The sequence below is a fragment of the Acipenser ruthenus genome, chromosome 18 (assembly GCF_902713425.1).
Source record: "Acipenser ruthenus chromosome 18, fAciRut3.2 maternal haplotype, whole genome shotgun sequence".
Lineage (NCBI taxonomy): Eukaryota > Metazoa > Chordata > Actinopteri > Acipenseriformes > Acipenseridae > Acipenser > Acipenser ruthenus.
In genome coordinates, this window is record NC_081206.1 from 32,383,956 (window position 1) to 32,407,616 (window position 23,661).

The 23,661-nt window shown below is 45.8% G+C and overlaps 3 protein-coding genes across 6 annotated transcripts; 2 read left to right on the plus strand and 1 right to left on the minus strand.

The window, feature by feature from the left end:
* Positions 1-17: 17 nt before the first annotated feature.
* LOC131698697 (HEAT repeat-containing protein 4-like) lies at positions 18-10,007 on the plus strand. 3 transcript variants are annotated; one of them, XM_058992044.1, is made up of 17 exons: positions 18-509; positions 1,228-2,157; positions 2,401-2,588; positions 2,878-3,039; positions 3,238-3,438; positions 3,678-3,821; positions 3,998-4,186; positions 4,603-4,772; positions 4,907-5,011; positions 5,238-5,356; positions 5,584-5,764; positions 6,066-6,135; positions 6,997-7,186; positions 7,640-7,718; positions 8,393-8,558; positions 8,882-8,952; positions 9,428-10,007. In XM_058992044.1, the coding sequence occupies exons 2-17, from the start codon at positions 1,286-1,288 to the stop codon at positions 9,677-9,679; spliced, it is 3,159 nt and encodes a 1,052-aa protein (XP_058848027.1). In that variant the 5' UTR covers positions 18-509; positions 1,228-1,285; the 3' UTR covers positions 9,680-10,007. The 3 variants fall into 3 exon arrangements, with proteins under 3 accessions (XP_058848027.1, XP_058848026.1, XP_058848028.1); XM_058992043.1 differs by having other exon boundaries at positions 3,995-4,186; positions 9,428-10,006; XM_058992045.1 differs by lacking the exons at positions 6,997-7,186; positions 8,882-8,952; positions 9,428-10,007 and having other exon boundaries at positions 3,995-4,186; positions 8,393-8,552.
* Positions 10,008-10,054: 47 nt separating this feature from the next.
* On the minus strand, positions 10,055-13,513 carry LOC117422641 (HAUS augmin-like complex subunit 2). Of its 2 annotated transcripts, none has more exons than XM_058992047.1 (7): positions 13,367-13,513; positions 12,676-12,792; positions 12,353-12,448; positions 11,752-11,821; positions 11,301-11,433; positions 10,863-10,971; positions 10,055-10,689 (listed from the first exon to the last, which is right to left on the minus strand). In XM_058992047.1, exons 2-7 carry the CDS (start codon positions 12,760-12,762, stop codon positions 10,552-10,554), a joined length of 633 nt encoding a protein of 210 aa, XP_058848030.1. In that variant the 5' UTR covers positions 12,763-12,792; positions 13,367-13,513; the 3' UTR covers positions 10,055-10,551. The 2 variants fall into 2 exon arrangements, with proteins under 2 accessions (XP_058848030.1, XP_058848031.1); XM_058992048.1 differs by having other exon boundaries at positions 13,363-13,509.
* An 89-nt stretch (positions 13,514-13,602) lies between these two features.
* LOC117422633 (pre-mRNA-processing factor 39-like) lies at positions 13,603-23,428 on the plus strand. The gene is made up of 14 exons (XM_034037850.3): positions 13,603-13,736; positions 15,140-15,540; positions 15,957-16,082; positions 16,898-17,016; positions 17,539-17,706; positions 17,947-18,112; positions 18,741-18,848; positions 19,229-19,393; positions 19,737-19,863; positions 20,460-20,728; positions 20,903-21,084; positions 21,479-21,553; positions 22,576-22,696; positions 22,985-23,428. Exons 1-14 carry the CDS (start codon positions 13,724-13,726, stop codon positions 23,039-23,041), a joined length of 2,097 nt encoding a protein of 698 aa, XP_033893741.3. The 5' UTR covers positions 13,603-13,723; the 3' UTR covers positions 23,042-23,428.
* Positions 23,429-23,661: the final 233 nt, after the last annotated feature.

Here is a 23,661-nt window from a genome sequence, read left to right on the forward strand (position 1 = left end):
ATCCTCATGTATTTAAATCCTGATGCTGCAGTGTCATATCCTCATGTATTTAAATCCTGATGCTGCAGTGTCATATCCTCATGTATTTAAATCCTGATGCTGCAGTGTCATATCCTCATGTATTTAAATCCTGATGCTGCAGTGTCATATCCACATGTTCAATTGAAAAACGTACACGTACGTCACTGTACTGCATCGTTTACTCGTTGAAGTTACCAGGTCAAGACAGCGTTTTGAATATGCCGAGGCTCAGTGCTGGGCAGTGGTGAAGCACAAATGATGAATAACACGTTAAACACACTCCACTTAACTACAGTACAGCCAGCAGCCACACAGCCCTCGCGTTTGTAAAGTTCAACACGACTCGCGTTTGTTCGAGTCCCGCGAGGCTGAACACCAAAATAAGCCTGGTTGCTAGGAGACGGCTGTCAACACGAGCGGGCTGTCCTGCGCGTACGGCTGGAGTGGCAGCTCTGAGATTTACAACAAAATACATTTTAATACGATAAGTGAATATTTGTTGATATTTCTTTGGGGTAATGGTTACTGGTTGAAAGGTTTGTCTAGCCCATGTGTTTTTATTTGTCTTTTTTTTATTATTTTTTTTTGTGATTATTAATATGTCTATTCGAGTCGAGTTTTATTTCCCGCTGGTCCACATTTAAAATGTACAAGGCTTGCGTCCCAAACGTCATGAAAATATATTTTTTTAATCTTTTAAACTTTTTGTGTAGTTTTTAAAACGTCTTCTTCCACATGCCTTCAGTTTTGTACACTGCAGTTATATATATATATATATATATATATATATATATATATATATATATATATATATATATATATATATATTCCTTTTCAGAAAAAAAGATGCAAACTTTCTTTAGCACAGAAGTAACAAAAAATATACCTTAGGCCTACTAACGTTATTGCACAGTTTAGTGGAGCACAGGGAGGTATGGTAAAGTATTTCACTGTGTCTGCCCTCCGTCTGTCTGTGTTTCTGTGTGTCTTTGTACAGTTATGCATGTCTGATTGTGATGAAACTGTTTGGCCCTTCTTTAGCTGAGTTATTGACTGCATAATCAGATTGCACAGATTTCTGTCAGTTGTGAATGAACTATAATACATAACAATATATTATTATTATTATTATTATTATTATTATTATTATTATTATTATTATTATTATTCACAGTTTATTATTATTAATCATATTATTATTCCCAGCTTCCTAGTGGATCCTCTTGTTGTGTTGTTGAACGCTGCCTCCCCCAGTACAGTCAGGATGGACAGCCCCAGCCTCTTCTCCCACACCAGCTCCCTATTACCAGAGCAGGAGGGTCCCGCCGTCCCAGAGCAGGAGGGTCCCCATGTCCCAGAGCAGGAAGGTCCACGTGTCCCAAAGCTGTCCAGAGTGTTAGTGGACAGCAGGGCAGAGCCCCTGCTCCTCCCCAAGTCCCTGTGCATCCTGCAGACCCGCAGACACACACGCCTCCAACGGCAGCTGCTGCGCACCGCCAGCTCGGGACTCACCTTCTCCCAGGATGTGGTGAGGGACAGGGGCCCCTCCAGCCTGCCCTACAGCCAGAGGGACACCCGGGGGCTGTTCGACCCATCAGGACTCCTGGGTCCCCCAGCCAGGACCAAGCAGAGGGGCGCGCCCAGGATGGACACCCCGCGACACATGCCGTGCCACCTGTGGACGGGAGACCGGGCAAAAAAGAGGGACCCTGATAGCAAAGCAGGCCCTCGGGGGGTTCCACTGGTCTCGGAGCAGGACAGGGAAACGGGGAGGGTGAAGGAGAAGGGAAATGAGCAGCCTGCTGTTTTCCTCACGGAGGCTGATTCGCCCCCTCATGGCCGTGTCTCTGCCGGAATGGTAGCGTCGTTGGGCGGCAGCGATAAGGACGGGGTCCGGGGTCAGTGGGATGAGCTCCTCCTGGCTCAGATCTCAAAGACCACGGCGCAGGGCGGGCACGAGGCCAGGCGGCAGAGCCTCCTCTCGGGCTGCTACGGCTCCTCCAGAGCCACCGACCTGGTCCCAGAGGATCCTATGAACCCTGAGGACTTCCGCGACTGCAGGGAGCTGCCCCCTGGCTCGGGCATCGAGACTGTGCAGAAGGCCGTGCCAGAGACACCCCTCCCGCTGTACTACAGGCAAGCGGGGGAGGAGGGGGAGGGTCCTAGTTACGAGATTTAAAGTAGTGCTAACCCCTTTTGCATTTTCCTTAACTCTTGTTAGCAAGATATAAAGTGCTGCATCCTGGTAGCTTTGCTGTGAGTCTCACGGTCTGAATGTAGCTGGACAATTCAAGTGAGTGCATACTGCAGGTACCAGTAAACAGCAGCAACTCTCACCCCTCTCCCCTGCCTCAACCCCACCCTCTCTCTCCTCTCCAGAGCCCCTGGGTTCTCCCGGGCCCAGACCCAGTCCAGCGAGCCCGGAGGCATTAACCTGACAGCAGACACTCTGAGAGTGAAGCACCTGCAGCCCCTCCCTCCCCCCCGCCTGCAGGACAGTCTGAACCCCCGGGCTGGGGCTCACGTGTACAGCACAGAGAACCCCTTCGAACAGGAGCTGTACTCGGGTAACACTGCCTGTGTGTGAGTGTGAGTGTGTGTGTGTGCGTGTGCGTGTGCGTGCGTGTGCGTGAGGTCTACAGCACAAAATACCTCTTTGAGCACTGCCACAATGCCCGTGTGACTGTGTGCTACTGTGTGTGTGGCATGTCATTTTTATGTTTTCATGTTCAGAAAACTTTCAAAGACTCTATGTCAGTAGCTTCAAAAGCAGTGCTGGACCTCAGTGTGTGTATTCCGCTGAATGCTTTGTGTTCGTGACTCGTGCCTCTGCTCCGTCTCTCTGAATCTCTGCAGGGATCTCCAGCCAGGTGCACCAGCGGGATGAGAGGCGCAGGGACTGGATCATCATGGAAAACACCTCGGAATACCGCAAGAACCTCCAGGAGCAACTCCCACGCACCCCGGAGCAGTGGAACAAAGCAGGGGGCGCACGGGAGACAACCCCGAAACGTACAGGTCAGGGTTAGGGTGTCCCGCGGGGGTGGGGAGGAAAAGCGGCTGGGGAGAGTTCAGACAGCGACCCCTACTGGTCAGATGGAAACTTCCCAGACACACAGACATACACCGACACAGATTCACTGACAGACTCAAACTGACGCTCACACACACACACACCCTCTCAAACACTCACCCAGCTCACTGTCTCCCCCCCAGGAGTGCTGAGGCCAGTGAAAGGAGGGCGGAGGTGGCTGGCGCTGCCCAGCCCAGCTGACTACACAGAAACCGGGCTGAGACCCCCGGACACAAGCTGGCCGGACACAAGACCCGTCTACACCCGGACCCCACACCGCCCCCTGCAGGAGCTGTCGGGATGGCGGTACACCGTGGATGAGTGGAGGAAAGCCTGGAAGCACAGTGAGGAACTGTCTGTACACAGATACACAGACCTCTCTCTCCCTGTCTCCCTGTCACACTGTCTCCCTGCCCCCTCCTCCTCTGTTTCTCTCTCCACTAGCTAGAGGAGAGCCTGTGTTTCAGTGTTATGAGTGTGTGTTTGTGAGGTTGTGCATTGTGTTGTGTATTGTGTGCTTGTGTTATGAGGTTGTGTATTGTGTGTTTGTGTTGTGAGGTTGTACATTGTGTTGTCTCCGCAGTGACCCGCTGGCAGGATGTGACAGTGGAGGGACTGAAGAAGGACCTGACTGACATGCACTGCCATGTCCGGGTCATCGCCATAGCAACCTGCGCATCGGGAGCGGTCAACCGACCCAGTCCTGAACTTAATCCCTCCAAGGAAGGTAAGTCTTACCTCTCTCTCTCTGTACAGCATATGGCCCAATATGTTTAGAATTGGATTATGATAATACACTCTGTCAAAGGATTTCTACTTGCAGTGTTGTTATTGATAGGCTCCAGTGTGACTGTGACTCTGATCATCATGTCCTCTGGGCTGTGTGTCCTGCTTCCTTAGCAGCGCTGAGGGGCGGTGTCCAGGCCATGACCGCGGAGGTGCAGCCTGTCCCAGAGGAGCTGCAGCCCCTGCTGAGGGCCGCCCTCACCGACCCCAGCGACCGTGTCCGCTTCGCAGCCGCGCTGTGCCAGTACGCCATGGGGGCCGGCAACGCCATGGCCAGGGAGATACTACTGGAGGCGCTGTTAGACAGTGAGCAAGCAGAGAGAGGGCAGCAGAGTGTGATGCAGTGAGTGTGATGCAGTGTGAGAGTGTGATGCAGTGTGAGTGTGTGATGCAGTGTGAGTGTGATGCACTGAGAGTGTGATGCAGTGTGAGTGTGATGCAGTGTGAGTGTGATGCAGTGTGAGTGTGTGATGCAGTGTGAGTGTGATGCTGTGTGAGTGTGTGATGCAGTGTGAGTGTGATGCACTGTGAAAGTGTGGTGCAGTGTGAGTGTGTGATGCAGTGTGAGTGTGATGCAGTGTGAGTGTGATGCAGTGTGTGAGTGTGATGCAGTGAGTGTGATGCAGTGTGAGTGTGATGCAGTGTGAGAGTGTGTTGCTGAGATGCTGTGTGATCCCGTCTCTCTTGTGGAGCTCCATGTGACACCGGTATGTGCTGCTCAGGTGCTCTGGGTCGGGATGCAGACAGCTGGGCAGCAGCTCAGTGCCTGGCCCTGGAGGGGGAGGGGAGTGCAGCGGTGGTGCAGAGGCTCATTTCCCAACTCTTCGATACGGACGTGGAGGGCGACAGGGAGCAGGCTACTGCCCTGCTGGCCAGGCTGACCAACACCACGGTGCGTTATACACGGGGGCACATCGTGTATGAACATTCCTGCCATTCTCTCAGGCCAGTCCTGATGCCTAATAATATGGAAAACTAACTGGTCTGAGTCTGCTTTACTCCCCTCCCCTCATCTCTCTCTCACAGACTGTGGTGCGCTCCCTGCTGGCAGAGAAACTGAACAGCGGGAACTGGAGGGAGCGGACCCTGTCCTGCCACACCCTGGCTCGTCTGCAGGGGTCCTTTAATAAGGTACCAGCTGGACTGAGGTTCAGTGTGTGTGTGTGTGTGTATGTGTGTGTGTGTGTGTGTGTGTGTGTGTAATCAGGATCCCGTGTGTTCACTGTCATCTGGGCTGTGCTCTCTCTGAGTATGTGTTTGTGTATTGAATAGTCTTTGTGTCTGTGTGTATTGAATAGTCTTTGTGTCTGTGTGTATTGAATAGCCTGTGCATGTGTCTGCTGTGCTCTGTGTTTAGGACCTGACTAACAAGCTGACCTTCCTCATGTGGAATGACTGGCACAGTAAAGTGCGCCAAGCTGCAGCACAGACACTGGGCAGGATGGGGCTGGGCAAGGAGGTGCACGATGAACTGAGGTGAACGAGGGTGCAGGGGCCAAAATATATTAGGCACTCAAATTTCTGTATAATTAACCTAAATGTTATTTTAAAGTTTGACTTTTGCAGCTGTGTGGGTCTGTGTTTTCTAACAGTATTTATTTATTTTTTTTCTGTGTGTGCGTGCGTGCCTGTGTGTGTGTGCGCGTGTGTGGCTGTGTGCGTGTGTGTGTGTGTGTATGTGCGTGTGTGTGGCTGTGTTCCAGGTCGAAGCTGTGCGAGGACTCCCCCTGTTGGCGTGTAGTGGCGCTGTCTCTCTTGGCCCAGCTGGGCATCATGACGGCCAAGCTGCTCCCTGCGTTCCTAAGCTGCTTCAACAATGACTTTGTGGCCGTGCGCCAACAGGCCTGTCTCACGGCTGCCACGATGCGCATACCAGACGAGCTGGTGAGCCCACACTGGAAACACTGGTCTGGACTGGGAAACCCAGCAGAAATGAGAAGCTAGTAAACACTCAATAGCACTGAATTTAGAAATCCAATGACATTATATTCAGTATCTGACTACATTCAAATTGAGCAGCGCTAAAAAACACACACAGTGCTAACTCTTTATTTTGCTACGCGCATTGGGAACTGGGCTGAGATGCTAGTATAGGACCTGTCCATGTATTATACTGCAATAATGATGCTGCAACAAGAAAACGGAGCGTACAGAAAAGATCTTTGTTCCTGTCTCCCTGGTTCAGGTTTTCAACCAGCTGCTTCGTATGATGCAGAACGAGCCTGTCAAGGAGATCAAAGCCAGCGCCATTCACGGTACGCACACTCAGTTTGATTTGTCTGGGTTACTGTGGGTCAGTCTGTAGTGTGGTGCTGATGGCTTGTTCCTGGGACTGGGAGCTCTGAGTTGCTGTAGAATAGACTGGGTGCCTCACACAGGGGGAAGTGTGAGGTACTGATAGCTTGTTTTAATTGTGTGTTCCTGGGTTACTGTGAGCTCTGAAGCTTGCAGTACGAGGCACTGATTGCTTTCTTGTTTGCTTGTAGTGCATTCTAGGTTCCTAACACAGACCCTTATGAAAGTTTACTGCTGTATTTTTGCAGCTTTTCCCATTGTTATACTGTGCATTTACCATCGTTTACCCAAGTTTTCCATGTTTATTGATATACTTTACCATACTTCACTATTCTTCACAATGCTTTCTCTGTGCTTTATTACACTTTGCTGTGCTTATGCTATGAGAAAATTGTGTGTTCTCCCGGCCGCTGTGGAGCAGACTGTAAGCCTCATGTCTGCAGTGTGCAGTGTGTGGTACTGACTGACTCTCTGTGTGTTCTCCCGGCCGCTGTGGGGCAGACTGTAAGTCTCATGTCTGCAGTGTGCAGTGTGTGGTACTGACTGACTCTCTGTGTGTTCTCCCGGCCGCTGTGGGGCAGACTGTAAGCCTCATGTCTGCAGTGTGCAGTGTGTGGTACTGACTGACTCTCTGTGTGTTCTCCCGGCCGCTGTGGGGCAGACTGTAAGTCTCATGTCTGCAGTGTGCAGTGTGTGGTACTGACTGACTCTCTGTGTGTTCTCCCTGTCGCTGTGGGGCAGACTGTAAGCCTCATGTCTGCAGTGTGCAGTGTGTGGTACTGACTGACTCTCTGTGTGTTCTCCCGGCCGCTGTGGGTTAGCCCTAGGGCAGACTGGCCACGTCACCCCCGCCCTGCGTGAGCTGCTGCTGTGGGCACTGCACCACGAGGAGGAGCCCGTGGTCCGCTTCGCTGCGGGAGATGCCATCATAGCGCTGAACCTGACTGGGTCCGACCTACAGGACCTGCTGCTAGACCGGCTCAGCCTAGAGCCCCACCTACTGGTCAGGAGGTGGGTGTACAGACTTCATTTCATTAACCCCTTAAGGTACACAAGGAATTAAGCGGTCATTCAAATGGTTTCTTCATTAAATACATTTGAGAGCGACTGAAGTATCACCAGGAGGAAACTGACAAGTTGGATGACCAGAACCTGCCTGTCTGTACATTTTAAACCTGTTCTGTGCACCTCATTGCAACAATAAGAAAGGTATCATCATTGTGTCTGTGGGACGCACGTGCCCCGTGTACCTTAAAGTGTTAAATGGTTCATAGCTTACGAAATAAAGTCTGTAAATCCTCCTGTCTTACACTTCAATTCAACGTGTTTTTCGACACACACACACACACACACACACACAAAAAACGTAAAATGAGGTTAGAAGCGTTTTGAATTCTTTAGGAGATATTAGACGACATTGCAGTGAGTAATATTCTTCGTTTGTTTTTTTCTGTGATGTTTTAGGAAAGTCGCTGAAATCCAGGCCAAACTCGGCTTCAGCCAAGAGGGGAGCAAGAACTTGGTCCACAAAGTCAAACAGCAGGTAGCAACTCAATGCACTGTGACCAACCTGAATCAGCAGAGAAAATATAGGACTTTTATTATAGGAAACGTGGACCTTCTTACTGCTTTAGTAGGTTACAGTCGAGGCATTGGGAGGGTGTGAAGTAATGTGGTCTAGTGGTTGGAGCAGAGAGACTGGGAGTGTCTAGTGGTTAGAGCTGAGAGACTGGGAGTGTCTAGTGGTTGGAGCGGAGAGACTGGGAGTGTCTAGTGGTTGGAGCGGAGAGACTGGGAGTGTCTAGTGGTTGGAGCGGAGAGACTGGGAGTGTCTAGTGGTTAGAGCTGAGAGACTGGGAGTGTCTAGTGTCTAGTGGTTGGAGCGGAGAGACTGGGAGTGTCTAGTTGGAGCAGAGAGACTGGGAGTGTCTAGTGGTTGGAGCGGAGAGACTGGGAGTGTCTAGTGGTTGGAGCTGAGAGACTGGGAGTGTCTAGTGGTTGGAGCAGAGAGACTGGGAGTGTCTAGTGGTTGGAGCAGAGAGACTGGGAGTGTCTAGTGGTTGGAGCGGAGAGACTGGGAGTGTCTAGTGGTTGGAGCGGAGAGACTGGGAGTGTCTAGTGTCTAGTGGTTGGAGCGGAGAGACTGGGAGTGTCTATTGTCTAGTGGGTGGAGCTGACACTGTGTGTTTAATGGGGGCTGTGTATTAACCCTTGCAGGTCCACAGGCTGTGCAGTAAGCGCATCATCACTCAAAAGGTGCTGAGGCTGGAGGAGTTAGAGGAAACACTGGTACAGAAGGCATTACGGATCGACCTGCGCACTCAGCCAGGCCTGTCGGACGATCCCAGAGACATAGCCAGGCTACTGGGGGACTGCTTCCCAGGTGAGCGGTGGGGTGGGTTGGAGGAGTTCTTCTTGTAGAAGGGGTGGATTCACATTCCAGATGAATTAGTTTCAAGAGTCACACATTTACTGATTATGATTCAGGAACTTCTAAAACACAAACCATTTTACACTGCAATTACCGTGACTCTTTAAAATAGTTTTAAGACATGTTAAAGTATTTATTTACCTGTATGAGCTGCTCTGAAATGTGTTATTCTTTATTATCCCTTGTATAATCAAGACAGGATCAAATAATAAAATAAATAAAATAACTTGTATGACATTGCCAGATATAATACAAGCATTGTAATTCTTTCCCAGCTCACAGTCCACCCAACTCTGCACCCCTGCAGCTGGAGTCGGAGCTGCCCTTGTACGACACAGAGAGTCAGGTAAGCAGCTCTGCAGTACACCTGCATCGCCAACACTATACACAGAGAGTCAGGTAAGCAGCTCTGCAGTACACCTGCACCGCCAACACTATACACAGAGAGTCAGGTAAGCAGCTCTGCAGTACACCTGCATCGCCAACACTATACACAGAGTCAGGTAAGCAGCTCTGCAGTACACCTGCACCGCCAACACTATACACAGAGAGTCAGGTAAGCAGCTCTGCAGTACACCTGCACCGCCAACACTATACACAGAGACTGCAGCAGATTGGGGTTTTCATACATATTTGGTTCAGGGTAAAAGAACACAAAAACAGCCCTAACAATGGCATTTCATTTTTGGGAGGGGGGTGGTGGGGACACACGGGACACCTGCGTTACCAGGAGTGGGAACACAAGTTTCTTTCAGTATTACTACATATTCTACGGTTGACGGTTGTGGTTTGGCTCCTGTCTAACCCCCCTGTCCTTTCAGTCTCTTTCAGACACTTTCAGGTCATCCAGCGCAGCCACTCGAGCGAGCTTCGCCTCGCCGCGCACGCCAACGCTCTTTTCACATGACACTGAGGATGAGGAGGCGGAGCCACAGCGACCAATCACAAGAGGACGTGCAAAATCCTTCAGATCCTGCAGGCAGTCACGTCATCGGCCAGTCTCTGGCAGCGCTGTCTCATTATCACAGGGACACAGCCGCCCGTCATGTGACCTGGAGGAGCAGGTTTTATAAAGGCTGTCCCCACCCTGATAAACTGCATTTCCAGCAGGCTCACTCTTTTGTAATTTGTAATAAAAAATATCTATATACACATTATATCATAGCTTTTATAATGGAAGGTGGTCACTGTATCCACATAATTGGTAAATAAATACATTTAAAAAACATTTTTTAAAAGGAAATGTCCATGCAAGCCCGAATGTGAGAGGGTTCAGCTATGCACTGGATGAATAACCACCATTACATTCGGCTTCATGAATCTGTAAGCTAGTTTTTTTGGGGGGATCGGAGCTGAAACAAACAGTTGAACAGTTAGAGAGGCGCAGAGATAAGGACTGGAGTAGCCCCTCCCTGCATTAGGAGATGCAGAAATGATTAAAGTCAGGATACCCAAATCTAAGAGTTTTATTAAATACAAATACATTGCTTCTCATTCTGCAAACATTCACATTCAGCAGCAGCCAATTCTTCCTACTACCATATCAAGCTCACTTCCCGGAATACAAAAATAGAGACTTGTAAGAACGTTAAGCTAAAAATAGGCATGAAAAATTAATGCTTTTATAATGTCTTGTTAATACACATTTAAATGCAATGTAACACCAGGCAACTGTTGAAGCATCTAGTCGGTGACAAGTGGCTCAGATGAATAAAGTTTAGATTGTGTTCCTTGAACTTTGCACACTGGGGAGAGTTGTGGAAAACCTCCATTACAAATTGTTTCAACAAAGAAAAGTGCCTGAAAATCGTCTCCCGTTTCCTGAACTTAAAACACCCATTAAGCCCATTAAACACCAGGCAACTTCCAGTCAATTTCCGATGCAATTTAAGCTACTTAATGTTACACGTATTTAAGACATCTGTTTTAAAGTTGTATGAAAAATTCAGCTGCGTTTTTTCGCGATCCTTCCTGGCGTCAGCAGCGCTGGGGGGCTGGCCTGGACCCCCCTCCACTGCAGAACTTGTTCGGAGAGCTCCTCCATCTCACTAACCAGGGAGAGCAGCCGGGCCAGACAATTTTCCTGCAAGAGGCGGGGGGGGGGGAGAGAGAGAGAGAGAGAGAATGAGAACTCCACTGCCCTACAACAATAGCACTGCCCACCACAAGAGGGCTAATGCACCATTCAGAAGTATTTTGACAATTTGGACTGTTTTCACTCCTTGCTATATATAATCAATAGAGGAGGGCACTCACCAGGGTGGTTACTGACTGTGCGACAGAGGGGGCAAAGCGCTTGGCCTGCACGCTGCTCTCCAGCCGCTCGATGAAGTCGATGGCCAGGCCCAGCATCTCCACGACGTACCTGCATAGAGGGAGGGGGAGTCACCACTCCTTCCAGGTGCATTGCCATGCTTAAACAAAGCCGACTCAAGTTAGATCCCACCCCGCAATGCGTTGCAGTCTTAATTTGTTTTTACTGAAATAAATGTGGTGCCATACTTGCTTGAGGGGAGAGAGAGAGAGAGAGAGAAGGTATTACAGATGGAGGGGGAAAGAAAGCAAAGAAACCAGAGGGGTGGAGACAGAAAGAAGGGAGAGAGGCAGACCTATCCTTTATAAAGACCTGCTCACTAGAACTGGCCCCCCTGTTACAGTGCACCCAGGGTTGAGGAGCGGTGCCGGGGGGCGTACCTGTGCAGGCTGGCCTCCACGGGCAGGTTCTGCTGGCACAGCGGCTTCATGAGTCTCTGTCGCAGGCTCCTCTGCTCACGCAGCACCCCCTGCAGGTGGGAGGTGAACCGCTGCAGCGACTCAAACTTCTGGGCTGGAGTCCAGGGAGACAAAACCTGGGGATTAGAAACCATGGTTCCACCTACCACCTCCCACAGTACAATCTCTATTGGGGCTACAGATCTCCCATTGTCTCTTCATAAAAAAGTCATACTACTGTTAAACAAGTATGAGCTTTTATTCCACTCACACACAGGAGTAGAGTTCAACCAGGTCCTATTTTATCATAATCGTAAAATAAAATTCTCATGTGAAACCCGCCTTTCAAACCTAGCTTAAGAAATGCCACTCGGTGGTGTCAACCCCTATAATGAGAACCCCTGTATATAGTGGGAACGCTGCGTGCTCTTACCCAGGTGGAATGGGTGCGTGACATCAGCTCCTTCCCGTTCCAGCCTCAGCAGCTCCACCTCCAGGCTTTTCTAAGAACAACAACTCAGCCGTCAGACAGGCAGAACAGCAGCTTTAACACAAACAGCTATTGTAGCTATGGGCCCCTTCGTGTATTTCTCATAAGGTCCAGGGAATTATTTTTTCTGTCTTGATATTAACTCATCTTACTCAACAAAAGGATATTAAAAAGCACAATTATCAAAGGGCACAAAGACGGAGAGGGAACCACAGGGTACTAGATTGTTAGGATTTTAGTTACTGTACATTCACACTGCGGTATTCATGATTAGCTGCTGCTGCTGTGGACAACACCTGACAAATCTGCTAAAAAAACAAAAACAAAAAAAAAACTTCTCTATTTTGTTTTTATGGACCAAACATCCATTTTCTGTACCTGCTGTACATAAATCACAGATGGAAATAAGACTCCTATTGCATAGCAGTGTCCCTCATTCCAGGTTTTAAAAACGTGCCAGATAACAGTGTATAGATAGCAAGCGCAGGTGTGCCTTATTAAACTCATAGTAAAACAGTGGGAGTCTTATTTCTATCCTGGTTACCTGGTCGATCTCTCTCCTCACAGCTGCAATCTGCTCAGCCTGCTGCAGCTGAGGAGAGAAGAGGTCGGGATCCTTCGGGACTGAGTCCAGGGTCTCCTGAAGAGAGAGATGAGCGAGGCAGAGGGGAAAAAAGAGAAACACATTCACTTAGTAACTCTCCCATCGAACACAGTGCCAGGACTGGGAGTAGCAGTTCCAATCCCGATAGGTCTGGTCATTCTCAGCGTCACTTTCTCTACATCCCCTGCAGGGAGGACAGTCGGTATAATATCCAATCAGCTCCCGAGTTCATTATGTATTTGTGAACATGGTTCTGAACTCACCTGAGACAGGACGCCTGCAGCGACACACCTCGCCATGATCTGAGCGACCCCGGTCAGCGGCTGCGCCGGCGCGTCCCACGGGTTCATCCTGATGCAGGGGACTCCTCAGCGGGGTCGCTGTGCGAGGAGAGGCGGGGCAGAGAGACAAGTGTTACTGCACAGAGGCTCGGTGGCTTTGCTCCGTCCCAGATAGCACCGACTCACACAAACAGCACGCACTGCCTGGGTTCCAGTGATCACTCCGGATCCGGTCCGCGTTTCACACCCAGCCAATAAAACCGTTTACAGATTCCAGATTAAATGCATTGCTGGCAGCACTTCCATTTCCAATATTATAATACCGTGTGGTGTACCCTCGAGTTACAGCGAGCGTGTTTGACGGACTATTCTCAAAGTCAAACGTATTCATTGAAACAATTCAACAATAACGAGTTTCAAGTATCCGAGTTCTCCGAACTTTGAAAACAGAAAATATAATAGCCTCCTTTGTTTACGCAGACTATCGGCTCGCTGAATAAAAACACCAATTCAAATTCAAACTGGCTTTATTATCACGACGTGTTGCCAAAGCATTTCAACACACACGTTACAGAAACTAAACTATAATGTTAATAAAATAAAAAAACACGCATATTGGTTTTAATTGTGATTCACCTAGAGTAAAAACATTATGAAACAGACACTCACTCACAGATTGCGTGTTAACTTAGCCTGCGTTTCAAAACAATCCCGCTTCACGGCGCTCGCTGATGATGCACAGAACCAGCGCCTGGTCCCTATTGAAAAGGACGCGATATGGAAACAGATTGAATTGTCGCGAATCTGAGCATGCGCAGATCTGTTTCGTTAACCCTTCCTCGGCGCGCATGCTTTTTTTTTTTTTTATCGCGACAGCGCCCCCTTTCGTCGCGAGTGAGAGCGCGCCTGCGCACAACACCCTTCCTCTTCAGAAATAAAACAGTGAGAGAATGAGCTGGAAGGCGGGCTGAAGTTAGAGACGGAGAGGCAGCTCAAACACGGACATATTCTGTTCACGAAGCACATTTACATGGAAACAACAGGTCAGTAATGTTTACGTACTTTTAAAAGGGCAAAGCGGACTGTTCTTTTGTTCTCTGAAAAATAAATACAAATTTAAAGTCTGCACACGCTGCTCGAGTGAGCGGCGGTGTTGTGTTTGTTTGGACTGGGCCTCTGTTTTTACGCTGTTTGGTTTTCGAAAAAGAAAAGAAAAGAAAACAATGAATTAATACCAGGTTACGTTGTGGGTTATGTCGACGCTTGTGTTTAGGCTTTCTGTTGGAAATATGTTAAAATAAAAAAATATAATTTTAACTAATGAACTTTCACGAGGTCACCCAAGTGTGCGGCGGCGGCGGTGTTTATTGCAGCCCTCGGATGGGAGTGACTAGCCGCCTTTCAAAGCGGTTACATTTTGTGGCATTTAGACATTATTGTAAACCACAAAACAAGTGAGAATGATTATAGTTTTACGTTCAGGCTCACAAGTTTGATTACCATAAAAATACGTACTTTCAATCTATACTGAGTTAAATCTTAACATCTGTAATTAACTTAGACTCTGTTTTTGTAGATCTAAGAGGGGGACAAACAAAACCGATTGAAGTAACTCGCATTCATTTTTATTAAAATAAAATAAAAAAAAATCTATTGCTTATGCTATGCATTTATACAAGTTTGCCGATCTGCTGTCCTGCAGTTTGTGATCAATTCCCGTTACCTTTTAATCAACACCTCACGAATCAACATTAGCAGTATCCTGTTAAAATGAGATTCTCACAGTGGCAACAAATTACTGAAACTGAAGGCACTGTTGTAGTCAATTAAACTGGCTTCACATGAAAGCGGGTGAACGATAACCAATGGCGTTTCTAAAATACCAGTTCCATATAAAGGTATTGGAATCGATCGCGACCCTGCCTGTACTTGTGTAACGTGCCCTTGTAGTCTAGTTTGGGCTTCGTTTATTTTGTCCTAATCTGGTGGTAGAGCTAAACGCTCCTATAAATACCAGAGGCATTTCACACCACTCCCACGGACGTTTGCAGCTGTTTCTGCTGAGCTGAATGGCTGGAGTTATTGAGTGAGGCAGCATACCTGGCTCGGTCAAGTGTAATAGATTTAGTTAAAATCAATGTGTGTTTGTTTACTGTTTCATTTCATTAACGTTATGAACTTGTCACTGCAGGTTACATAAAAACAGCCTTGGGCTCGAGTATTGCAACTGCGACTACTGGGCAATTTCAGGTTCTGGTTTTGAAACTTGTCAGGTCCGTTACAAACGGTATTATGGACATATCTCATTGGGAAAGAGTATTTAAAGTTCATTTTGAGTACATGTGTTTTTCACACCAAACTCATTGCTTTTGCTTGAGTTTTCTTAAAGCTTGAACTCGGTGGGCACTGTTTGCTTGTTCTTGAACCAGATTGTCTCTTGTTTCAGGGCAGACACTTGGAGGCGAAACCGCTGCACCGATGACAGCCATACCAGATTCAGATAACTCGGAGGATTGTGAGCCCTCGGAGGCCATGAACATGGTACACCCAGACAACCCAGAGAACTCTGAAATCACAGCCCTTCAAGAAGACCGATCGGTGGAGTGGGCGCCTGAGAAGTCACCAGACAGTCCTGCAAACATGGAGCTGGAAAGCTCTCCTAAAGACGTTTCAGAGGACGCAGATGCCAGTCCTGAAGCCAGTGGAGATGCCACCGCAGGTCTGTCCCAAGCAGAACACTTTGACGTTCCTTTTCCTGCAGAGTATGAGAAATTCTGGAAAGTGGTGGAAGAGAACCCGCAGGATTTCACCGGATGGACCTACCTACTGCAGTACGTGGAACAAGAGGTGAGTCTTTGCTGATAATAAAATTAATAAGAAGAAAAAGAAACTAGTAAGTTTTGATTTTGGGGATCCATTTTTGAAATTGTAGCAATCTCTTTTTCTTTTGGATTTTAAAATTATCACCCACCCATGGTATAGTGGTGCTGAAATTTATCATTTCATTTTGGCTTTAGTTTGTTTAAAGACTTTTTATGTTAAGCCACCTAGGACATAAGCAAATACTAAACTGAAAATGGAATGATTGTCTTCTGAGCCTCAATCCTGCTGATATCTAAAAAATATATTGTTTTGCATTACTCAAATAAAATATACCGAAACTGCCTTCAAATACTTGTGTGCGATTAAACATGTCGTTATCATATCTTCATACACAGTATAAATGCAGGTTCTAAAAGGTCACTTTTTTATGCTGTTTGCAGAATCACCTTGTGGCGTCCAGGAAAGCGTTTGATGCCTTCTTTTCACGCTATCCGTACTGCTACGGCTATTGGAAGAAATATGCTGACCTTGAGAAGCGACACGGCAACATAAAAAGAGCTGAGGAGGTAAGCCGTCGGTTCAGGAGAAAGTAACTTTCAAACACACCTACTGGAAAACGAGACGCAAAGCAAAAGGAGAAGTAAGCCTTGCATTTGATGTGAGCGTGGTGTGTGCCTCTTGTATTAAAAGCAGGCTCGGTAGCTATACCTGTACTTTCAAGTTTACTTCAGCACTTTTTATAATTAACTTAAATTCAGGCATGCTCCTTGCTTTGTTCATCAGTGTTTCCAGTAGCTGTCTTTAAAGGCTGCAACTTTCTTTTTCCTGTTTGTGTGGGCTTTTTATTTTTTATATAAGCTAACCTTTTCTCTCCTTTGTTGACAGGTGCATTAACCTGTACAGTTTGTCGAACTTTGCAGTGATAGCAACTGCGTTACCGTACATGCAGCTTAAACAAGTACGACAGGGCAATTTCTATTTCAATTTCAAAATATTTACATAATAAAATGTGGATGGCAGTTGTGTATATTTGCTACGTTTTATTGCATTTTTGGTCAGACGCTGTCAGGGATGTTCTAATGGGTCTGTGCCGTATGGTCTGTACCCCAAAGCCTTACCCTCAACCTGGTCAGAAAGCAGGAACCTCCAATCTGTGAAGATTCAAGACCTCTACTCCCCGTGGAGAACAGAACATTGCCATGTTCTTTTCAACCTCCACCTAATGGTAATGGCAGACTATTTAAACACAATTCCAAAGTTATTTAGCTTTTTTTTTTCTAAAGGTTGACCGGAAAAAATACATTTCCAGTGTTGGCTCTCCACTGGAGGCTTGGTGCTTGCTTGAAGTTCAGCGCCCTGTGGCGTGTGTTGTTCTCTCTAGGCTTACCGGCAAGGACTCCAGGAGATCCCTCTCAGCGTTGACCTCTGGATTCATTACATCAACTTCTTGAAGGAATCGTTGGACCCCAGTGAACCAGAAACAGAAAGCCAGTTACGATCGTAAGATTGTGTTTGGTTTGCTTTTTCTTTTAATAGTAATGTTTCCAGAAGAAGACCTGTTGAGATTAACGTCCAGTCTGTCCTGCTTTATTCAGTAGCAGGGTCCAAAGACAACGTGTAAAGCCTCTGTGCCTTTCCCCTCCAGAGGCCTGGGTGGTATTGACTGTACTTCGGCCCCCAGCTGCACATCGCAACTTGAAAATAAATAGTCTCAACATTTCCATTTATTGAAATTCATGGAAACGTAGCAGTATTACACTTTAAATGAGTGAGGTTCTTTATTAATTTCCAATGTGTGTTGCTATTGGATCTATACTGCAGTAGTTAGGAGGAGTTGTTGTTGTTGTGAGACTGGGACATGCTGTTGCTAAGTTAACCCTGTAGTCTTAGATGTGGCTGGACCTGTATAAATGTAGCCTGTGCTTATTCAGGCAGGCAGCGAGTCCAAGTTGTTTCAGGTTTACGAATGGAACAGCAGCAGCTGAAACGGTTGGATTAATTTGCATCCTTTGCATTCCCCAGCGCTTACGAACACGCGGTGCTTGCAGCAGGAACGGACTTCCGCTCGGACAGGCTCTGGGAGGCATACATCAACTGGGAGACGGAGCTGGGAAACTTGAGGGAGGTTACTGCCGTCTACGATCGCCTTCTCGGGATCCCTACACAGCTCTACAGTCACCACTTCCAGAGGTGTGCACAAATTTCACCTGGTCGGGTTGTTTTTTTCACTTATTCTTGAAGGCATCTGCAGAGGTAATTCACCAGCTTTTAACTGAATGCTTTGTGACTGTCACATGTGCAGTTTAATATCTTGGTTTCAAACTCAAATGAGTTTTTTACACAGATGCAACCTGTTTATCTTCTGTAGGATGAAACGTTCTGTGAAAGCAGTAAAGCCATCATACAGATGAATATATATATTTTTTTTAGATTCAGAGAACATATACAGAACAACTTGCCAAAACAGTTCCTGTCGGTAGATGAATTTGTCAAACTGCGCAGAGAGCTGGCCAGTGTGAATGGGCATGGGGGAGAGGATGCTTCACCGGAAGACGACATCCCCCCTGGTATAGAGGACATCACCGATCCTGCAAAGGTAATGGAGATGTGGTCGATGCATACGCTTTGTAAGCAGGTCTGTTATGTGTTTTTATGTTCGGTTTTAAACCTGCTCATTTTGAGAGATCATTTCAAAAGCTGGATGGTGTCTTCAAGATACGCTCCAGAGTTTATGGACTCTTTGAGTGAAATAAAGTATGAACGAAAGATCCATTGAGCTTCAATGGAATTGTGAGAGCACATCTTAATCGTCTTCACTTAAATTGTCTATTAGCGGATTTACTTGCTATCAAGCCTTTTGACCTGCAGCTCGCATGTTATTTTCTATATTTTATTCTATGGATGTGTCTTTGTTCCTATGAAGGGTTGTGAGACATGTTCAGTTCACATTTATAGACTCTTCAAGCATCATCATTTGCTGTGTTAGTCAGTTGTATCTGATGTACAATACCAAACGGAGGGTTTAAAAAAAAAAAAATTCCAGCCATACAAAGTGCATTTTACCTACTTGCATGTGTTTTTGAAGTAGGACATGTCTGACCTTGGGATTTCTAATAGCATGTGTCTTGATATTGTAGCAATGAATTAGAAGTCGTGCCACTGTATACCAGACAGTTCAATATAATAACCATTTATTTCAAATTTGTTTGTTCCTATCCTTGCAGCTTATCACAGAAATAGAAAACATGCGTCACAGAGTTATTGAGTCCCGGCAGGAGGTTTTCAACCACAATGAGCATGAAGTCAGCAAGCGGTGGACGTTTGAGGAAGGGGTAAGCTACTTCTGCTGTTCGGGGAATACTTTCTTACTATAGGACAATATTGTGGATATGAATATTTGTAAATCGCAAGCACATTAGTATAGACAGATAGTATTTCTTAAACACATCATGTTGTGATTGGCTAATTTACCAGTCCTAGTAAAGAAACAGCTGATTGTGATTGCTGCTTTTCTTAGACACTGTGGAGAACAGCAATCCACACAAACCCAAGCAGCTGTTTCTTCACTTGTTTCACTCGAATGGTAAATCAGCCCGATCGACACCAGTGACCCTCCCCTGTGGAGAGCTTGGTTTCGAGTAGTTGGTTTGATTTGAATAATCGGTTTGCGCCACTCTACCAGTTAAACATTAGGCTCTTGTTTTTGGCTCAGATTAAGCGCCCTTACTTCCACGTAAAGCCCCTGGAAAAAGCCCAGCTGAACAACTGGAAGGAGTACCTGGATTTTGAGATTGAGAATGGGACCCCTGAACGTGCGGCTGTTCTGTTTGAGAGGTGCCTAGTAGCCTGTGCCCTGTATGAGGAATTCTGGGTCAAGGTAATTGCACCACTGGATCGGGTTTCTGAATATTTTGATCTCCTGAGTAACTTTTTAATTATGAGCCATATAATTGTAATGTTGATCTGTGACTATCTGTTGTATTAGGGGATGGTCTGCTTGCCACCAGATTTGACTGCTGCATTTGCCAACTACGTTGCATCTCTTCGTCCTCCCTTACAGAATCTAATCTTAATGGGTCGATGAAGGTGCTGATGGGTTTAAAACAATTTAAAAATGTTCTGTAAATGTATTTTGCTGCCTGGAGTTGAAAACAGAGCTGTACTTAATTTAGTTTCTCTTTTTTTTGTCTCTGTTTATTTCTTCTGTATTGTTTTTAAAGTATGCCAAGTACTTGGAGAACCACAGTATTGAAGGAGTAAGGCATGTCTACATGAAAGCATGCACTGTACATCTGCCGAAGAAACCTACGGTTCACTTACTCTGGTCTGCCTTTGAAGAGCAGCAAGGTAGGCTGAATTGTCTTCCTTTCATTTGATGTAACTTGGTGTTATTTCTTGGTGCTGGATTGTTGTCCCGTTTCACCTTCCTGTTCTGGACAGTGTTCCTCTTGTTTGGCCCCGGTCTGCTAACTGAGCTGATCCACAAACCTGTTCCTGTTCCAGGGATTGAGATGAGACTCCCATTGCAGCTTGATCCATTCCTGGTTTTACACCTGAGCTTGTTACCTATACACTTTGGGTAATCAAGCTTGTAGTAAAACCTGAAATGGGTGAAACTGCTGTGTAATAGGAGTCCTATTTCCATCCCTGCTCTACTCTTGAACAAGCTGAATTTGTCTGGGTCCGAGTCTTATGAAATTATGCCGTTTAGACTTATTAATTCTAGGCCTATTTTTGGTTTTATTTGTTACAAAAGCAGTACATGTTTCCTGTGTTTTAATCATTTTTTTTTTTTCTTGGGGGGGGGTGGAATTTTCAATGCAAGCTTGTATACCTGGAGGAAGAGTCGAGTCCTCATAACTGTGTGGGCCATCTTGAGTCCATGAAGGCACGCTTTTGACAGATCTACTCCCATTAAATGTATACTTCTATGTGCTTCTCAGGAAACATAGAAGAAGCGAGAGGGATCCTGAAGACCTTTGAAGAGACCGTGCATGGGCTGGCCATGGTCCGTTTACGAAGAGTGAGCCTGGAGCGGCGCCATGGAAACCTGGAGGAGGCGGAGTCCTTGCTGCGGGAAGCCATCAAGAACGGCAAAACGGCGAGCGTGTCCTCCTTCTACTCCATCAAGCTGGCCCGCCTGCTCTTCAAAGTGCAGAAGAGCTTGCAGAGAGCCAGGGAGGTGCTGCTGGAGGCCATCGAGAGAGATGAGGTAAAAAGCATCCTTGCACATCTCGCTGCTGGAAGTCAGTTAGCGAGAGGCTTGTATTTTGGGTTAATGGTTTGCACGTACAAAAAAATAAATAAATAAATAATGGAACCGGCTCCACCGGTTTGCCTGTGCCATCACTCATTGTTGCTGTTGTCTGTGTTTATTAATCCACAGAGCCCCAAGCTCTACCTTAACCTGCTGGAAATCGAGTTCAGCGGTGACCTGAAACTAAACGAAGAGCACATCCTCTCCTGCTTCGATAGAGCAGTCAACAGTTCCCTGCCCGTGGAGACCAGAATATCCTTTTCTCAGAGGAAGGTGGAATTTCTTGAAGACTTTGGCTTTGATGTCACCAGGTATGTGTCTGCTTTTTGTGTAATTTAGAATCAACAGCTGTAAAGGAATGATTTTGCTTTAAATCTGTCTGAACATCCAGTACTTTGTGTTTTATCTCAAACATGAGTTAGATGGAGAGACGTGTGTGTATATATACACATTTTATTTATTTATTTATTTATTTTAAGCTGAACATAATCCTTAGGTTTGATTTTTTTAGTTATTCACCGTTCAGTAAAACCTTAAGAAAATTTGCTACGGTTTGGAAATGCAGTAGTTTGGCACAGTTTGAAATGACACTTGCTGTTCTCTACCTTCCTGTGTTGTGGAGCTGTTGTCTTTGTGTGATCGTGAAGTCTTTTCTAACTTGATATTACAACAGAATTAAGCTTTTTATTTTTACATTTTTTTCAGGCTTATGACTGCATATGATGAACATCAAAGTCTGCTAAAGAAACATGATTCTTTGAAAAGAAAAGCTGAAAACGGGTAAGTAAAGAGTAAGTCTTGTTAAATACTTGAGGGTATCAAAATTGGCGCAGACAGAAGTGTTTTCAAATATTTGAGAATCATGTGTAGATGCAGGCCATTGAGCAACACTGATGGTAATATTTAACTGTGACTCGCTGATCATTTGTACATTGATTGGGGGGGGGGAAACTTTTCGATTCATAAGTTTCAGCACTATCGCCCCCGGTTATATTATTGGCACATGGGTGCAGTTTATAGCACCTACCACAGCAGGAAAACCTGCTCTAGCAAAACAATTGCTGTATACGATTGGAAAGTTATGTATTGCTCTTGTGCAGTAGCTTCAGTGATCCTGTGAATTACTCTGCACACAGTTGACGCATCGACACAAAACAAGTCGCCAGTTATTTTTTGAAACGACCCTGTGGCATAAAACCTCATTGTTATTAGCACTTGAATGAGAGGCGGAAGAGAGTCTTGTGGTTTTAATATCTCTACCAGCCCGTTTTTTTTCTCGTATACAGAATCTCTGTAGAAAACTTATTAAATTCAACAAATGGATTGCTACGATTGAGAACAATACGTTATCTAACCAATCTTTACATCCAGAATTTGTCTAACTAATAACCAGCAGTCGTAACTTCTCAACAACCCAGACTCCATCCACCCTCGCACCAGGACTGGAATGTAATCTGATCTCTGTGCGCAATCCACCCTGATTGAATTAACATTATATTGTCTTTCTCAGCATTAATGAAATGTAACTCTTCTATTTCTGCTTAACCCGATTTGGACCTTGAAATTCCCCTAAAAGTACAAATGTTTCTGCACGTGTCTCATACTTCCCAAAGGAGTGGAATCTTTCAATTGCCCTGTGCACTCTTCATGCGCTGATGTCGCTTATACTGCGGTGGCTAGGAAAGTTATAAATACTTACAACACAAATTCAAAAGAATTGCAATGCATGTTCACTTGGTAGCTGTTTCAACACCACCACAGACACCATTCACTGTCTGTGTTAATGGTAATGTCCTCCTCAGTGCCCAAGAGCCAGAGGAGAAGAAGCAGCGTGCAGAAGATACCACGGTGGAAACTGGACAGATGATGGGAGGTGACATGCAAGCCAATCAGTCTGCATACAACTACAGCAGCTGGTACCAGGTGGGGCTCTGCATGTTTGCTGTTAGTGTTACCTCACTATCAGAAGAAGTGTGTGTGTGTGTGTATTTTCTTTCTATTCGGTCAGTGGATGCTCTGAAGCACAAATATATACATGTAATTTCTGCTTCTGAGCGAAAGAACAGTTCCACTGTTGAGACTGTTGTGTCATCTAGCTTGTCAAATTTCCAAGAATAAAAACTATTGTGATTTTGATCAACATATACCTGAAATCCCAGCGATTCATTTACAATAGTAACTCCTTTTTGTTTCTTTAATTTCTCCCGACAGTACAACTACCAGAATCCATGGAGTTACGGACAGTACTACCCACCCCCTCCGACATGATCTAAATTCAAGAGGACTGATGCATTCAACGTGTCTTTCATGTTTTTTCACTTCGAGCTGTAATGAGACACTGATATGACATCAGGGATATGAACTACAGGAAAGGTGTTGAGAGTATTCCAAGGTTTCTTAACTTATTAATGTATGAAGTTATTTTTCTATTCTGCACACCAGCTTCTATAGTTAGTATTTCAGGAACTTTGAAATCCCTCATATATATTTTGTTTTCTCTCCAAGCTTACCTGTAGATTTCATCATTTGTTTTCCATGAAGTTTAAGCATGTTTTCTTCAATAAAATAAAATGTTAATGAGGGTTTTTTGTTTTTTTACTGTGACTTGATGGTTCTTTAATTTCATAATAAAAATGAAATGATGGTTATCTTCAAGGTTTAATCTTGTTTCTTATTTAAAGAAAAAAAAAAAAAAGTTGCCATTAACAGATTGATTGTTCTACAAATTCTATGCCTTTTCTCTTGTGAACAGAACATCACGTTTGTAGCAGTTTTCCAAACCAAGTGCTGTGCATCTAGTTTATTTTAAATCACTTGACCCTAACCAGCATACTGGTATAGGCGGTGTCCAGGCATCTGGCAGATCCATATCCTCAATGCAGCAGCTG

Coding starts and splice junctions, on each gene's coding strand:
- LOC117422633 (XM_034037850.3), top strand. Junction 18,849..19,228: donor GGTGGACGTTTGAGGAAGGG/GTAAGCTACTTC, acceptor TTTTTGGCTCAG/ATTAAGCGCCCTTACTTCCA. Junction 19,394..19,736: donor ATGAGGAATTCTGGGTCAAG/GTAATTGCACCA, acceptor TTGTTTTTAAAG/TATGCCAAGTACTTGGAGAA.
- LOC131698697 (XM_058992043.1), top strand. CDS start 1,286: ATGGACAGCCCCAGCCTCTTCTCCCACACCAGCTCCCTATTACCAGAG. Junction 3,822..3,994: donor ACTTAATCCCTCCAAGGAAG/GTAAGTCTTACC, acceptor CTGCTTCCTTAG/CAGCGCTGAGGGGCGGTGTC. Junction 5,357..5,583: donor GAGGTGCACGATGAACTGAG/GTGAACGAGGGT, acceptor GCTGTGTTCCAG/GTCGAAGCTGTGCGAGGACT.
- LOC117422641 (XM_058992047.1), bottom strand. CDS start 12,762: ATGAACCCGTGGGACGCGCCGGCGCAGCCGCTGACCGGGGTCGCTCAG. Junction 12,449..12,675: donor CTGCAGGCGTCCTGTCTCAG/GTGAGTTCAGAA, acceptor CTCTCTCTTCAG/GAGACCCTGGACTCAGTCCC. Junction 10,972..11,300: donor GTGGAGGCCAGCCTGCACAG/GTACGCCCCCCG, acceptor CCCTCTATGCAG/GTACGTCGTGGAGATGCTGG.